This window comes from Salminus brasiliensis, chromosome 23, assembly GCF_030463535.1.
Source record: "Salminus brasiliensis chromosome 23, fSalBra1.hap2, whole genome shotgun sequence".
NCBI lineage: Eukaryota > Metazoa > Chordata > Actinopteri > Characiformes > Bryconidae > Salminus > Salminus brasiliensis.
The window spans coordinates 25,501,456-25,519,025 of record NC_132900.1 but is presented as its reverse complement, the minus strand read 5'-3'; the positions used below and the strand labels follow the sequence as shown (position 1 = coordinate 25,519,025).

Below are 17,570 nucleotides of genomic sequence, written 5' to 3'. Positions count from 1 at the left end.
CCCTCAGGTCCCTATTGCTAAACTACCGTGCTAGTGTGTTCGCAGGAAGCAGCGGGATTAGCCCACTTCCTCTGGGAGCTAAATGCCCTTGCTGAGAGCTTGCTGTGGGTTTTTCTGGAAAGCATGCTGTCCCTTTCTCTCGTAAAGGGCAACTCTACATGGGTCTGCAGGACCTGGGCCGAGTTTGGAGCCGCTTGGGTCACAGATTGGGCTAGTTCTGCTTGCCCAGCGTGGCTCCAGCACAGGGGGACAGACATCAAAGGGCTCCAAAGGAGAGGGGAGTGGAGAAACCGCTATCAACCATCTGAACAACACACACAGGACTGAGGGCATGCATGAGCTGACGCACACACACACACACACACACACACACACAATCCACCCACCAGCACAGCAAGAAAGATGCTAGCATGGAAAGAGAGAGAAAGAGAGAGAGAGCGATTCAACAGAGAATACCAGCTTTTGCTGGTAGCTGGTTTCAGATGGTCTGAAGCTGGTGTCTGACAAGCTGGTCATCCAGGAGAAACCATGACCCTATGCTGGTAAGCCAGCTGGTTAAACTGGTTTACCAGTTTAGGTCATGACCAGCGTAGCATATGATTTTTGTTTAAAAACTTGCCGTCAACCTAGTCAGACTGGTGGTTAGTTGAGACCAAACTAGTCAACCAGCCTGGCCAGCAAGACCAAGGTCAGTAATCATATTGGTCAACCAGTTTCATCATTTTGGCCATACTGGTCAACCAGTATGGTTATTGACCAACTTGGTCTTGCTGGTCAGGCTGGTTGAATAGCTTGGTTTAGTGGGTTACACTGATAGACAAGCTAAACTGAAACAAAAGCATCCTTGGCTGGTCCTGGGCTGGTCCTGGGCTGGTCAACCATCTTAACCAGTTTGACCACCTTGAGCTGGCCAGCATGTTGGTCAGCAGGGAGGTTGTTTAGCATCATAATTCCAGCTCATCTTACTGCTAGGACACATCTACACAATTTAATCGACCCATGTTTTAGAGTATGTAACTGACAGTTTTCCAGTTTTCCCAAATGTAGCTTTCAATTTGCTTCCTCATGAGCTTCAAGACTAATGTAGCTAATCGGCACTTACTGTATGTAGAGTAATTACCTCAATTACCTGTCTCCAACTGTGATAGGGTGTACATTAATCATGCACAATGGTAGTTTTTGACACTTATGCCACGCTATTATCTATAAACATAGATCAAAGTAAGGAGAAAATCAGTTCCAGGGTGGCTAGGTCTGTTTTTAGCTAGGCAATGCCCAGGTACTTCGGTCCATGTTTATAGAAAACAGTGGAAAAGTCTATTAAAGATTACTGAACACCTTCATACAATGTGAAGAGAGTGTGAGGTGATTTATGGAGCGTTCCATTTATACTGGAAGTGAGATGTCGGAGTTGGGAATGACGACTCACCTGAGGTTGACCATGTTCCAATAACTGTACATTATTTTAATGTTGGACAGTAGTGTGTATACGACCAATTTCATAAGATACAAGTAGATGAAAGTGCTAATAAACTGTATGATATTACTGCTTTTATTACTGTTGATGCACGGTGCAGCCATCTTGGATTTTGGGTTCAGGGTTATGGGCGCTCTCCCAAGCTTTCCGAGTACGAAATCCAAGTTGTGGGGGTGGGGGTGTTCCAGTTGAAATTTCCTACTTGGAACTTGGAAAATTTGACATCCTAGTTCAAATGAAACGCAGAATTAGACATGCGGTTAGCATCAGGCTAATTCTTTTTTAGCTTCCATTACTTCCATGGCTACATTTGTGGTGGTTGGTGTGGCGCAACGGATGACACCGCTCCCTGCCAGTGAGCTATAACACCACATGGGAGATTGGGGTTTGATTCCCAGACTGGGTGACTACGCTGCGCTACACCAATAAGAGTCCTTGGGCAAGACTCCTAACACTGTATTGGCCCACCGCTGTAATACGAGTAACCTTGTAAGACGCTCTGGATAAGAACATCAGCTAAATGCTGTAAATGTAAATGTAAATTTGCCTTTCAGACTACATGTAAAATAAACAGGGAAATAATGTCCTGGACTAATCAACGTCCTCAGAGCAGGATCCCTGTAGACACAGTGATTTACACTAGGCTGGAGTTTGGAGTGTGTGTGTGTGTGTGTGTATGTATATCTGGAGAGGCAGTCCTCAGAGCCCAGCAACATTCATTAGCACAGTAGGACCTTTCTCTCCCACCGCTTCTACATTTCACTTCCCCCGTCTCACAGCATAGACGCTAACACGCTAACGGCTGCTATCTGCTTTGAGTCATCGCTGCCACCTGATCAAATTCATTAAGACAACTCAGCGGAGTCAAAGCAATGTAGAGGTCACAGGCAGGGACTGAGATAGAATAGAAAGAAGTAGACTGACTATATGGGCAAAAGTATTGGGACACCTGCTCATTCATTGTTTCTTGTAAAGTCAATTTATTTAAAAGAGTGGTTCTCCTACTTTTGTTGGAGTAAATGTCTCTACTGTCCATGGAAGGCTTTCCACTAGATTTTGGAACACTGCTGTGAGGATTTGATTGCATTTAGCGATAAGAGTGTTAGCAAGATCAGGATGTTAGAAGATCACTGCGACACCTCATTCCCCAACTCCCCAACTCATTTCAAAAGTATTGGATGAAGCACCATCCATCATTCCAGAGAACACAGTTCCACTGCTCCACAGCTCAATGCTGGGTGGCTTTATGCCTCTCTAGCTCACGCCTGGCATTGATTATGTCTTTTAATAATAATCTGCAAAATGCAATTTCTGGTGAGGTAAATGTTGGGTCACCTCCACATTTATTACTACTTAAAAAGCCTAGAATTAGAATCAGGTGCAGCACATCAGCTGCAGATGATTAGAACATCATTAGAGAGGATTTTGGATTTAGGAGCCTGTCTTATTTAAACCTCAGACGTTTCTTTAGTTTGCTCTTGATTGTTAAACTGACTCGTGTCCACACAGGGAAACACAAAGAGCTCTTTAAGGCCTTCAGAAAGAAGCTTGTAGACGCAGATGAGTCTGGGAAGGTTGCTTAAACAGATCTCAGAACAACTAGAAATCAGCCATTTCACTGTCCGCTAAATCATTTACAAGTAAAACAATGATGGACTATGAACGAACAACAGAACGAGGTGCTCTCAGCTTTCTGAAGAATTCTGAAGAATTCTCCTCTGCATCTTCTTCCCCAGAGGCCAACGTTGTGTTTAGTGACCGAGCACTTACATGTCCTGCTTGAGTCATGGACTCACTCTTCATCATCTGCATGGAAAAGAAAGGTCAGGAGAGGGATTTTGACAGCTTTCAGGCTCTGGGCCATGTTTACCTCCAAAAACAGACCGAGACATACAAGCAGACCCTACGGCCTGTGCTCCAGCAGAAGAAGGAAATGCCTTTGAAAGGATGCTAACAGACCTGCATGTACGGGAAAATACACAATAATACAAAAAGGTCTGAGCTTTCTGCATTAACTCTAAAAAGCCAACAAAAAACCCCAGCTAATTTACACGATTTACCTCAAATAACCTTGATCGATCAAAACACTTTTGGTGTCTTGAGTTCTGCATAGATTTGCCCTTGAGCTAAGAGGATAATGTAGCAAACAAATGGTGAAAGCTTAGTATTAACATCATGCAAACTATGTCCCTTAGCTAAAAACATAACAGTCTGAGTAACTCTGCTATGACAGAGGTGTTAGACCAGTGTTTCTCAACCCTGGTCCTGGAGGCACCCTACCCTGCACATTTACTACTTTCCCTTCTCCCAACACACCTGATTCAACTAATCAGCTAAATAGCAAGTCAGAGCTGCAGTGGGTGTGTTAATGCAGAGAAACCATTCCAATGTGCAGGGCAGGGTTCCTCCAGGACCAGGGTTGAGAAACACTGTGTAAAACCACATTAGATGGTAGATGACTTAGCTCATAGCTCGTTGATAGTCATTTGTCACGTTTACATGGAGCTTGATAATCAGTGAATAATCCGACTGATCCTATGGAATAGAACACGTCCATGTATACACCTCATCAGGAACAGACTAGCCTGTTTGACGCCATTCCGAAAACAATTTCTATCCCATTGAACGAGGTGGGTAATCCTTAAAGTAGTCAAGTTAAGTAGAAGAATACTAGTCATATAAACACCTGTATCCGATTGCATTCCCAACCGGAAAGGTTACGTACGTTGTAAGCATGTGCAAGGCCACAGCAACACGCGTTATTCCGAGTGCAGAAGTTCATTGGACACGTACTGTTACGGTATGTTCTGCGGTTAAGATCATCTTTCATGTGGAAAATTTGCTTCCACTCAGAATCTGTGAATTCCTTCACTGGTACGACTCTATGCTGGATACATCTACACTGCCTTCACAAATTGGCAAGGTGAAAGTACCTTAGCAGACAACATTTTATACAAAGCGTCAGTACTCAGTACCTTCCAGGCTTCGAAAACTGTCTGGGTCGGGAACATTTATCACGTTTCAGACACAGCTATCATTATAGTGACTGAACATGAGTTTTCCATACAGTAGTCCATGTTTCTGGAAAGGAAATAGCTAGAGAAAGTCAAGCTGTCAATAGCTTATCCTACTGCTAGGCCAATCGACACTCTTATTAAAGCTCTATTTTAGTGTATCTATGAGCAAAATAATGTCAAATGGACACAATTTTCTCTTTTCAATATAGCTGGGCAGTCAAAACTAGCCAAATCTGGATATTTGCTTCAGTTTTCCTCAGGAGCTACAGGAACACAACACTTATTGTATGTAAATGAATTAGCCTTGTGCAAACTGCATGCTTATGCTGCATTCAATTTGCCTTAGAAATCAGATGTTGGAGCTGGGGGAATGACTTGAGCTCGTTCCAGTTAAATATTCTGATAACTGTTTCTAATCAATTCTGAAAAAACAGTTTGCTAAAGACTTTGGAGATTACCACAACTGGTTTGACAAGCCTTTAGCAGTGGTTTATGGCAAATCTAACCAAATGATGTCACACTTTTTATGCCCCAGGTTAGCACTGTTAGCATTGTCCCACTTCGGCACTGTTAGAAACGCCATTATACTCATTATGAGTTTTGCACATCCAAACACCATAGAAACACATCCACTGATAGAACACGGACAATACTGTGTGTCCAACCAGTTTAATGAGACCCATGCATGAGACAGAAGTGCTAATAAACAGTATAATACTACTGCTTTTATTCCTGTAGCTGTACGGTGTGGCCATCTTAGATTTTGAACTTGGGGATGGTGAGGCTCTCCTGACTTTTTGGGTTGGAAATCCAACTTGTGAAGCTTTCCAGCTGAACATAATACTTGGAACCAGTTCAAATGGAACGCAGCATTATTTCCCATCCTTGCCTCAAACTGTGATAAGCTATGAACTTACACAACTTGTTTATAAACATGTAACAAAGTATGGTGAAAATCAGTTTCAGGGTGGATAGTGGTGGTACATGCTGTAGTCCAAATTGGTAGATAACAGTGAGTCAGTCACACGGCCTTAGAAACCACAGACGTCTATTAAAGATCACTGAACACCTCCCCACAGTGTGAGGATAATGTGTAATGATTTACGTATGCACTAGGCACCATGCTAGCTGGTGGTGGTATAAGTTTCTATCATTAGCTCCATTATCCTCACCGCTCAAGTGCAAAACTAAAGAAGCAAACTTTAAACAGGCAAAATCAACTACGGAACTATTCCTTTAGGCAAAATAACCCCGTCTAAGGTGAAAATTTTATTTTTGTCCTTCTGAGAGCTGTTTTTGGAATTAGCATTTTTAACACTGTGCAGTTTTGACACTAGACACCCACATCGTTCCCATGGCTCTTCCAAACCACGTCTCTCCTCAAAAGAGTGCTGTCCTGGCGCTTTTTAATTGTGCCCATGGTGGTAATCTTCCTCACTTTCGTGCAGATTCTCAGCCGTGCCTCAGTAAAAAACATCAAGCTCTAAATGTTCAGCGCTTCAAAGGCCCACATTCCTAGCTGAGGATAATGTGGCCTGCATCTAAACCCCATTATGCTGCCATATCCAGTAAAAGCACCATTTAGCAATGCAGTAGCGCATCATAACACTTGAGTTTAGCTTGAAGTCCCAGGTGTAGCTTGAGCCATCTATGATTGGGGATCCTTAAGTTATCAGATGACTTAAGGTCACATGTTCTGCTTTGACAGTGCAGTTCCATTCAGGAAAACCCAGCCAGGGATTTAGAGTGGAAAGTATCTAGCTTCATTACAACTGGACCACGTTTTGCGTTAATGTGAGAACTGTTGTTTTATTGATTTTACTCTGGACAGAACTTAAATGACTAGTCTTAGCCAAAGCACACTTGTGGATGGTCATAGATCCAGCAAAACATTGTTGTAGATTCACCTAATTATAGTTGTAGGTTCAACGAATCATAGCAACGATAGTTACTGCCCTAGATCCAGCTTATTTTTTTTTTCTAGATATAGCTGATCACTGTATAAGATCCAGCAAATCATCATTGCCTATGTAACTAATCAGGTTTATAGATCCAGCTAGCCTTTGTTCTAGATCTACAGTAGCCACTGTCCTAGATAGAACGTACTGAGCTTCAGATATTCATTGTTGTAGATCTGAATAGCTATTTTTCTAGATAAAGCTGATCATTGTTCTAGATCCAACAATGTATTATTGCATATGTAGCTAACCATGTTTATAGGTCCAGTTTGAGTTCATTCTGGATACTTACCTTTTTTAAAATCCAGCTAATTGTGGTGATCTAACTACACATTGTCCTAGATCAGGCTAAACATTGTTCTAAATCTGGCAAATCACCTCTCTTTTATATTCAGATAATCATTGACTCAGCTAATCACTTCAGAATCAGTGTTCGAGATCCAGCGTATTATTGGTGTTGGTTCAACTGTAGTCCTGCTAATCATGATTAGACTGAGGATCCTGATAATCATTGTTGTAGATCCAACTAATTGTGGTGATCAAGCTCTGTGTTGTCCTAGATCAGGCTCAGTGTTAGATCAGCTAATCATAGTTGTTGGTCCAACTATAGTCCTAACATTATTTGCTCAAAGATCCAGTATTCTGATAATCATTGTTGCAAATTCAGCTAGTTATTTTTCTAGATACTGCTGATCATTGTTCTAGATCCAGCAAATCATTTTCCTAGATCCGGCTAATCATCTTTTTTTTCAGTGTTCAAGATCCAGCTTATGAGTGTTGTTGGTCCAACTATAGTTCTGATAATCATGATAGGATCCAAAATCCTGATAATCATTGTTGTAGATCCAGCTAGGTTAATTTCTCTAAATCCAGCAAATCATTGTTGTAGATCCAGCAAATCACTTCTAAAGCAGTGCTCTAGATCCAAGTTATCAATGTTGTTGGTCCAGCTAATCAGAGTTCTGCTAATCATCTTCCGCTCCAGATCCAGATAGACAATGTTGTAGTTCCAGTTAGTTATTTTTCTAGATTCAGCTGACCATTGTTCTAGATCCAGCAAATCATTATTGCATATATATCTAACCATGTTTATAGATCCAGTGAGCGTTCATCCTGGATACTTACCATTTTTGTAGATCCAACTAATTGTGGTGATCCAGCTATGCATTTTCCTAGATCAAGCAAAATATTATTCTACATCTCACTAAATATGGTTGTAGAAGACGCTAAACAACTTTTAAATCAGTGTTCTAGATTCAGCTAATCATTGTTGTTGGTCCAACTATAGTCCTGCTAATTCTGATTAGATCCAAGTTCCAGATCATTATTATTGTAGATCCAGCTAGTTATTTTTCTACATCCAGCAAATCATTTTCATAGATTCATCTGTGTTCAAGATCAAACTAATCATTGTTGTTGGTCCAAGTAATCATAGTCCTGCTAATCATCATTTGCTTCAAAATTCAAGATTCGGATAGTCATTTTTGTAGATCCGGTTCTAGCTAACCTTTGTTCTAGAGCCAGTAAATTATTATTGCATATGTAGAGAATCATGGTTATAGATCAAGCTAGTTTTTGTCATAAAAGTATGCAGATAATCAACGTTCTAGACACACCTTACCATTATCCTAGCTCCAGATAATTCTGATATTTTCAAAAAATCATTTCTAGATTCTAGAAATTGCTGTAGATGTAAATATCGTTCTACATAAAGCTAACTATGGTCGCAGATGAAGCTGTTCATTGTTCTAGATCTAGCTAATCAGATTTCTTTTGGGTCCTGCTAATCATTGCGCTACATTCAAAATGAGTGGTTTCTTGATAAACCTGTTGATGAACCAAGTTCCTCAAGGATCCTGTCATGTACCATTGTATATAGATTGCTTATTAGCTTTTTAGTGCAGTAGATCCAATAATCATCTCTCTCTTCTGGATTCAGTAAGCACTGTCCTTTGCCAGGTGTAAAACGTGGTAGAGCTGATGTGAAGCTTTGACTTCCCAAAGCTGAGTAGCACTTGAAGCTAAGCTCTGCAGGGTAGGGTAGATCTTGAAGAGCAAAGTTTGAACTGAAACTCTGCGGGAGACGAAAAAAAAAAAACTGTAGTCTGGTAGATCTCCAAGAGCAGGGTTTGGCACTCCTGCTTTAGGGAGATCCACATGGTGTCCAGGTCTTTCTCTTCTGTGCCCATCTTCATCTCAGTAGGACATGAAAACTTTTATCTTTTTTCTGTTTCTAACACTTTCTCTTTCACACAACACTGCTGCCATGACTGGGGACTCTCAACACCGGGGTGCAAGTGATAACTGCACAATTTCAGCAGTTCCAGTAATAAAGGAAAATGGATATGGAGATTACTTACTGGAATGAAGACTTTCAACTGGAAATGTTTTTTAAATCATTTGATCATAAAGGGAAAACACACCATATGTCCATGCGTTTGTAGAAACATCTTAAGAAATCAGCCCCACAAGAACATTGGTGAGGTCAGGTACTGATCTTGGATGATTGGATGGTTCTGCCACTCCAACTCATCCCAAAAGCACTGGATGGAGCGCCATCACTTTATACCCCTCTAGCCAGCATTTGACCTCAACTATAACTGCAGCAAAGGGGGACAAAACCCCGGTGTGTGACGGGATTCATATATTTTTATATATGAATATAGTTCAATGAGGATTGATTGCAAAGCAGATGTTAATGATTGGCAAAAAGGAGTGATTGCATTTGCAGGTGTTTTGTAGCTTACGTTATTATGGGTCTACCAGCAGCATACAGGAAATGATTATAATTCTTGTCATTCCTGAGCAGAAGTGAGCAAAGGCCTCTTGCGTGCCACTCTGCTTCATATGTTGATGCTATGCAGTTCCCTGAAGACTGTGCTTTCAGAAGTTGGTGGTGAAGGACCTGCATTGACTTACAGAAGCAATTCTTGCCTGGAAGCGAAGTGATTCTCACTCACAAGCCGTGAAACCCACCGGCGGTCCCTTTCCGTCAGTTTAGGCCACAATTCCGAATAGAATTTCCTGTAGACTGGGATTTCTACCACTGCTGGTAGACCTGTATGACCGTATGCTTCATACACCCACAAATTCAGCTACTTCCTTCACACTATGGCTCCCTCAGATGCAATCACTTCTTTTTTCTAATTATTAACATCTGATTTGGAACCCGTTCTCCACACAGACCATCCAACCAGATATCCACTGCACTGTTACTGCCTCATCTCAATCTATGAATCCCGTCACACACCCTACAAGTCTTTATAGCCCGATCACCATCTGCAGGAGCCTGAATTACTACCACCTTAAACACTTAGTTCACGTTCATCATGCATAAACAAGCAGTTAAGCTTTATAAAAGTCAAATAAGCGCTTTTTAAAAGTGAACCAAAGCAAGATAGCTCTCTGTCTCTCCTGTATCTCCATTCTTAACTTTCTGTAATTCTCAAATGGAACAGCACACTGAGACAGTAGGTCAATGGAAGTTTATTTTCCAAAAGAAGGTAACAGATCATCGTTTTTTTTTTTTTTGTTTCCGGCCACTTTATCAGAAACTGATCAAAAGCACGGTAGCTCCACCTTAATGGAGTACAATTGGAGACTGTAGCATATCTGGTCTGGTGATGATGCACAGTTTGTGCTTCATCAGTGAAGGGCTAGGGCACAGAGCTACTCCTGGCTGTCCTGGCTCCATACGGCTAGATAGTTTTGGCTCATGGACCCACTCTCAACCTAGGAGATAATATCTGGTCTGTGGTCCTGTGGTGAGAAACTGAACAATGAGGAATGGAGTTGCAACCGATTGGCTAATGCCTGTAACTGTACACCTATACAATGACTTGTCCTCAGGGGCCCCATGAGAGGATATTGCACTGGGCACTACAACTACAACAATTTCACTAAAATACTCAATTAATACATTTTTAGGGCCCCTGTTAGTCACAGGCCCTTAGAGTCATCCTAACCTCCCAACAACCCCCTAACCCCTCCTTATATGGTGCCCCTGCGTGTCATCTGTGGAGCTCAAATAGGGTGAGTGAGTACAAGAAGTTTCCAATAAAGTGGCCAGTGATTGTAGCATTAGTTTCAGTTGTACACATGTACACATTTTTCATACGGACCTGCCAAATGGAGCATTCGGACAAATTAACTGAAGAATGGATAATGGTTACATTCCTTGTGTTTACGGCATGATACTCATATTTACATTCAAGTGATTCTGGAGATGCGAGATATTGCTATAGGTGGAAGAACGGCGATAGGAAGAAACCATTTATGCTACTCTGTGTTACTGAACATGGACTTCTATAGACAATATCACAGAGAATCGACATCAAGCACTATACAAATCACAATCCGTGCAAAATATGCTCCTCTGTACCAAAAGAAAGAAGGATTGGAAACAACATCCTACGCCTACATTGCATTTGTCATTTCAGCACGGCTTTTTTTTTCTTCTTTTTTTTTTTACAACACTTTACACACAATTTGGGTTCCACTTTGGGTAAAGAAGGAGGGTTGCTTTTGCTCCTGAATCCAAAGACAAATAAAAATAAAAAATAAAAAAACCCAGAAAAACTAAAAATAATACATAGGGGTTATAATCTTGATAAACAAGAACAGAACAGGAATTTTTGGAAAAAGTTCTCCCAAGCTGGTCGTTCCTCAACCTTCCTGGTCTGGAGAAAGGGTTTTCAATCCAGTCCTTGGTGGTGGCCTCTAGCCAGTCCACATTTTTCTTCTGTTCCATTCCCTAACACACCTGAGCCAGGTTATTAGCATCTCGGGCCCTCCATTACCTGGATATGGTGTGTTTTTGAAGCTGGAACAAAATAAACAAGCAGGACTTGACTGAAAACTGCTGATCTACTGAGATCTACTGTCCTGCAGAACCTCACCTTCAACACCAGTTCACCACACCTAACTCTGTAATCACTAGTTGTTGTTTAGTCAATGTCATGCCCGTATTTGGTGCTCCGGGTCTAAGCCGGTTTACTTTACTGGAGAAAAGAAATGTAATTTTTCAAATATTTTCTATAATGTCTTGGACCACTTGGACTATGCCAACGTTAGCAGACTACTAAACTTTAACACTATTATACACCGATCAGCCGTAACATGAATACCACCTACCTAATATTGAGTAGGTCCCCCTCATGCCACCACAACAGATCTGACTATTCGAGACATGGACTCCACAAGACCTCTGAAGGTGTCATGTGGTATCTGGCACCAAGACATTGGCAGCAGATGCTATAAGTCCTGGAAGTTGTGAGGTAAGGCCTTCATGGACCTTCACTTAGCCTTAGGGGCCAATGACTTTGTCACCTGTTAACAGATGGTTATTTCTTGAACCACTTTTGGAAGGTACTGGCCACTGCATATCAGGGACACCCCACAAGACCTGCCTGATGTTTTGGAGATGCTCTGACCCAGTCGTCTAGCCATTACGTCTTGCTCAGATTCTTAGGCTTGCCCATTTAACCTGCTTTTAACACCTTTATCACCTTCAAGAACTGGCTGTTCACTTTCTGTCTAACATGTCGATCCCACCCCTTGACAGATACCAATGTAGATAAAGATAGTCAGTGTTTTTCACTTAACTGGTCAGTGGTGTTAATGTAATGGCTGATTGATGTAGAAACAACAGCTTCTCAAATGCTGCCAAATGCTGCCAAAGAGATCTAACTAACCTCATTTGACAACCAAGCTGTCTGTTTTATTTGTGGTATTCTGGTGAGGTCTGTCTTATGATGTTAATTGGGTGTGTTGCAGTGTTAGCTTATCATGTAGCATTACACTACACGGTATTAACAGTATTAATGTCGTTCAGAGGAGCCAGTGGCATTCAGGTTTTACAGACCCTGTTCATTTCCGTGGGAGAGGAATCCAGACCCGGAGTTCCTGAAATAGGAATGACGGCATGACTTCTTCTTTTGGGCATGAACCGCAGACTGCAGCAGTACTCAACTGGAGACACAGAGTTGGGTTGCAGGTGAAACATGCAGGACAGTGGACATCCAGCCACAGGATCATTCGCCACTGCTCCGGATTTGTGTGAGGACACTAGAGTGGAAACACCAGGAAGCCAGAGAACGTGGAGTATTTCCATCCGCCCATCAGATTCCCTCGCTCCAGCTTCAGGTAGAGCCTGTCTTCGCGCTCCAGGTGCAGCAGCACGCCGTTACTGGCCGCCTCGCGCGTCACATCCTGATCGCCAGCGAAGGCCGAGATTATCGGGTATTCGTTGTGCATCAGGTTCACCTGAAGATGGGGATTAATAGATTAATAGATGGGCTTTAATACCAGGTCTGTGCCCGTTCAGTGGGAGTGCTGGTTTAAAGCAGTGTTAATCAGTGCTGGCCTTTCCCTCCCCATCTCTCACTCTCTGTCAATCTCTCTCACTCTCTCAGACACACACAGGTGTATTAAGTGTAATAGCACAATACTGAAGGTTTTAAGGGTGTGTTTATACCTGTAGTTGTGTCCATGCTGATCTATCGGGCGGACAGATCACTGGCTGTTTTGGGAAGCGGGCAGGGATAATATACTGCAAGTGAATCACAGAGGAAAAAACCCTGGACCCTTAAACCTGTCTTAGTAAATCACGCCGTCTCGATATCAGTATTAAACCACCAATGATTTTGATAATTTAAATGTGCTAATTTGTTCAGGGAATAGCATACGTTAAAGCTGTAAATTGAACGTTACTGTGGCTGCATCCCGACTCACACGCGTCTTTTCGTTGCTGTGGTAGAAGAAGTAAAAAGCAGAGAAAAGTGGGCAGGTCTGAACGGAGATGCAGGCATGACGTTGGTGGAGCGAACAGACAGGGGTTGATACTAGATTTTGCAGGCAGGAGTGACACAGTGCACATGCAAAACTCTAGCTGTAAGAACGCCAATAATGCAACCACCTTGTGACATCACATCCTGTGTTTGCAATGTTGAGATGCCTTTGGTTTGGTTTGATACATCAAGTGAACCGCACCAGAATTCGCACCTGTTCAGGTGGTCCTGGACCGCTTGTTTGGTACACACCAGAGTTTGAAAGTTCGAAAGGCAGCATTTACACTTACTCTAACAGAGCAACAGGGTTTGTTTGAATGGAACCAAAGCTGACAAATATAAACACACCCTTAGAGTCTGTAAAAACATAAATGTGTAAACAAATAGGTCTGTGGAGAGAGAGAGAGAGAGAGAGAGAGAGAGAGAAATAGGGTGAAGGAGAGGAGGAGGAAGATTGAGAGAAAAGAAAATAGTGTGTGTGTGTGTGTGTGTGTGTGTGTGTGTGTGAGAGAGAGAGAGAGAGAGAGAGAGAGGAAGAGAGAGAGAGTGAAGGAGAGAGAGAGAGAGAGAGAGAGAGAGAGAGAGAGAAATAGAATGAAGGAGAGAATGAGGAAGATGGAGAGAAAAAGAAAGAGTGTGTGTGTGAGAGAGAGAGAGAGAGGAAGAGAGAGAGAGTGAAGGAGAGAATGAGGAAGATGGAGAGAAAAAGAAAGAGTGTGTGTGTATGAGAGAGAGAGAGAGAGAGAGGAAGAGAGAGAGAGAGTGAAGGAGAGAATGAGGAAGATGGAGAGAAAAAGAAAGAGTGTGTGTGTATGAGAGAGAGAGAGAGAGGAAGAGAGAGAGAGAGTGAAGGAGAGAATGAGGAAGATGGAGAGAAAAAGAAAGTGTGTGAGAGAGAGAGAGAGAGAGAGAGAGAGAGAGAGAGAGAGAGAAAGAGTGTGTGTGAGAGAGAGAGAGTGAGAGGGAGAGAAAGAAATAGAGCAAAGGAGAGAATGAGGAAGATGGAGAGAAAAAGAAACAGTGAGAGAGAGAGAGGGGGTGAAGGAGAGAAGGTAGAAGATGTAGATAAAAAAGGGTAAGAGAGTGAGAGGACAAAATAAAGAGAGAAAGAGAGAGAAAGAGAGAGAGAGAGAGAGAGAGAGAACTTTCACTTCTGAATGCTGACCTGAATGGTCTGTCTGTTGTAGACCTTCACCACATGAAAGCTGAAGCTGTAGATTCCTCTCCGCGGTGCCGTGAACACACTCGCTTTCAGGTCAAAATGGTTCCCGATGTTGACGAGCACCTGCACGAGAAAACAGAGCATGCCTTCAATACAGCCACATATTTCATATTTCTATGTGCCGTACGCTCTGTGTCCAAATGTCGACTGACACCTCTTTTAATGAATGCATTCAGCTACTTTAAATTGCTTGTTGCTGACACATCTGTGCAAATGCACACACACAGATTGTTTAGTCTCTGTTACTAATGCTCTTATTGTGGAATGCAATCAAATCCTCTCAGAAATGCTCCACAATCTAGTAGAAAGCCTTCTCTGGACAGTAGAGACAGATAGCAGTTACTCCAACAAAAGCAGGATCAACCCTTTTTAATACCCTGGATTTCAGAAGAGGCGGTGAATGTGCAGGTACCCCTCCTCCCCCGACACCCATCAACCCATTACCAAGTCAAAGCTTTAAAATGAGCTGTTTATAATTGACGCTCCTCAGGTGAGCCTCTAACAGTAGGCTATCATACACCACTCACACACTCTACTACCCCACAGAACAAAACACACAGTGTAAGTGTGAGTGTGTTTCAGGATAGATCTGTTACAGGATCAGATTGGATTTATTTTTTTATTCCTTCTGAGATCCGGTTCAGCATTTTCTAAATTAACCCCATACTCATATCCATCAATACACCTCCATACCATATACACCCATCCATATCAATACCAAACCTACAGCTATCCAATACCCATCAATCCCTTTCTACACTCATCCAAACATACCCATATCCATGCATACCCATCCATATCTATACTCATTCATATCCATACCCATCCATACTCATTCATACCATCTATACCCGTCCATACTCATTTATACCATCTATACCATTCATACTCATTTATACAATCTATACCATCCATACTCATTTATACCATTCATACTCATTTACACCATCTATACAATCCATACTCATTTATACCATCCTTACCATCCATACTCATTTATACCATCTATACTATCCATACTCATTTATACCATCCTTACCATCCATACTCATTTATACCATCCTTACCATCCATACTCATTTATATCATCTTTACCATCCATACTCATTTATACCATCTATACAATCCATACTCATTTATACCATCTATACCATCCATACTCATTTATACCATCTATACAATCCATACTCATTTATACCATCTATACAATCCATACTCATTTATACCATCTATACCATCCATACTCATTTACACCATCTTTACCATCCATACTCATTTATACAATTGATACTATCCATACTCATTTATACCATCTATACCATCCATACTCATTTATACCATCGATACTATCCATACTCATTTACACCATCTATACCATCCATACTAATTTATACCATCCTTACCATCCACACTCATTTATACCATCTATACTATCCATACTCATTTACACCATCTATATCATCCATACTCATTTACACCATCTATACTATCCATACTCATTTACACCATCTATATCATCCATACTCATTTACACCATCTACACCATCCATACTCATTTACACCATCTACACCATCCATACTCATTTATACCATCTATACCCGTCCATACTCATTTACACCATCTTTACCATCCATACTCATTTATACCATCTTTACCATCCATACTCATTTACACCATCTACACCATCCATACTCATTTATACCATCCTTACCATCCATACTCATCTATAGCATCCATACCCATCCATACTCAATTATACATATCTATACCATCAATTACTCGTCCAATCTCGTCCATACTCATCCAGGGGGAGCTTGTATTTTATATAAGCCTGTGCAAGCCACTGAGAGCAGAGGTGAATGGTCATTCAGAAACACCAGACATCACCTCTGCTCTCAGTGGCTTGCACAGGCTTATATAAAATGAGGATGAGGTTGATGAGGTTGTTGGGAAGGGGAGGGAAAACATGCAGTGGAATTATTGGTTATTATTTTTCCCCACTCTGATACATGATGACGTAATTAAACATCAGGTGTTTCATTAAATCAAAGTGAGGAAGAACGAACAGCAACATGTTAAACAGCCACAGAACCTGGTGATCACTGACCTTAGCCATGATATGCTTAGAAAAGCGTGATGTTATTTCTCAGGCATAAGAGGGGTTTAGTAAAAGCAACTCAAAGAACCATTTGTTTTAATCTTCTTCATAAAGAAAAGCATATTGCACATTTCCCAGAGGGCTCCACTGTTGTTACAATTAAAGAACCCCCATCCAGTACTGACTAGAACCGTTTTTAGTAAGAGTGCAGTGACATCGTCATATCGTCCACCTCAGACTGAGCCTCTTTCAAACATCTCCAATCTCCACTAATCTCCAGTGTTATTGATACTCCAGTGTTATTGATAACGCGCTCCTGCAGCTCGTGCATGGTAAACAGACCAGGGTGGCTTGCTGTGATGGGAGAAAGAAGGCGTTTGAGGACACGTTTCTGTTTAGATCACGGATATTGTGTTCAGTGCAGACATTCGCGCGCTAACCGTGACTAGAAAACACTACAACATGTATATCACCGCTGTTCCTGCGCGCGCGCTCAGCACCGCTGCGCACCGCTCGTGCTGCAAGGCGACTGGACCGAACCGTGCAGCGCTGCGTAAAACCGTGCGTAAAGGCGCACAGGCGCACACCAATCACGATCAATCAAGATGAGCCAGGCTCAAGGCATGATCTAGGTCACGCGTGAAAAAAGAAAAGAAGAAGAAGAAGAAGAAGCGGAAGAAGTAAAGTGAGAGTTACAGTGACCCCCCGCTGACCCCCGTCTGCTCGTTTCTAACGCGCCAACAAACAGAAAAGCGAGACAAAACGACAGGAATCAGAGCAGGACCTGGTCGAAGTAGATGGTCATGGACTTGTTGCTCATCTCGGAAGGCTCGTGGTTGGTTCCTCTCACCGCGGAGAAGGCCACCTTGGCGCCGGCCGCGCGCACTGATATCCCGAAGCTCGCGACCCCCGCGCCGTCCCCGGACGGGTTGGAGTCGCAGACCACCAGACACTTCCCCTCCAGCACCACCGGCTCGGTGTCATTCAGCCCTGCAAAGGAAGCCCTGCG

At 42.3% G+C, this 17,570-nt stretch overlaps 1 protein-coding gene across 1 annotated transcript in view; it reads right to left on the bottom strand.

The window, feature by feature from the left end:
- Positions 1 to 9,922: 9,922 nt before the first annotated feature.
- Positions 9,923 to 17,570, bottom strand: part of cbln2a (cerebellin 2a precursor) — a 7,796-nt gene continuing 148 nt past the window's right edge. The window contains exons 1-3 of the mRNA XM_072668557.1: positions 17,346 to 17,570; positions 14,406 to 14,525; positions 9,923 to 12,716 (exon numbers count right to left, since the gene is read on the bottom strand). The exon at positions 17,346 to 17,570 is cut by the window's right edge and continues 148 nt beyond it. Coding sequence (XP_072524658.1) covers positions 12,519 to 12,716; positions 14,406 to 14,525; positions 17,346 to 17,570 — 543 coding nt within the window. The 3' untranslated portion in view covers positions 9,923 to 12,518. The remainder of the gene's footprint in view (positions 12,717 to 14,405; positions 14,526 to 17,345) is intronic.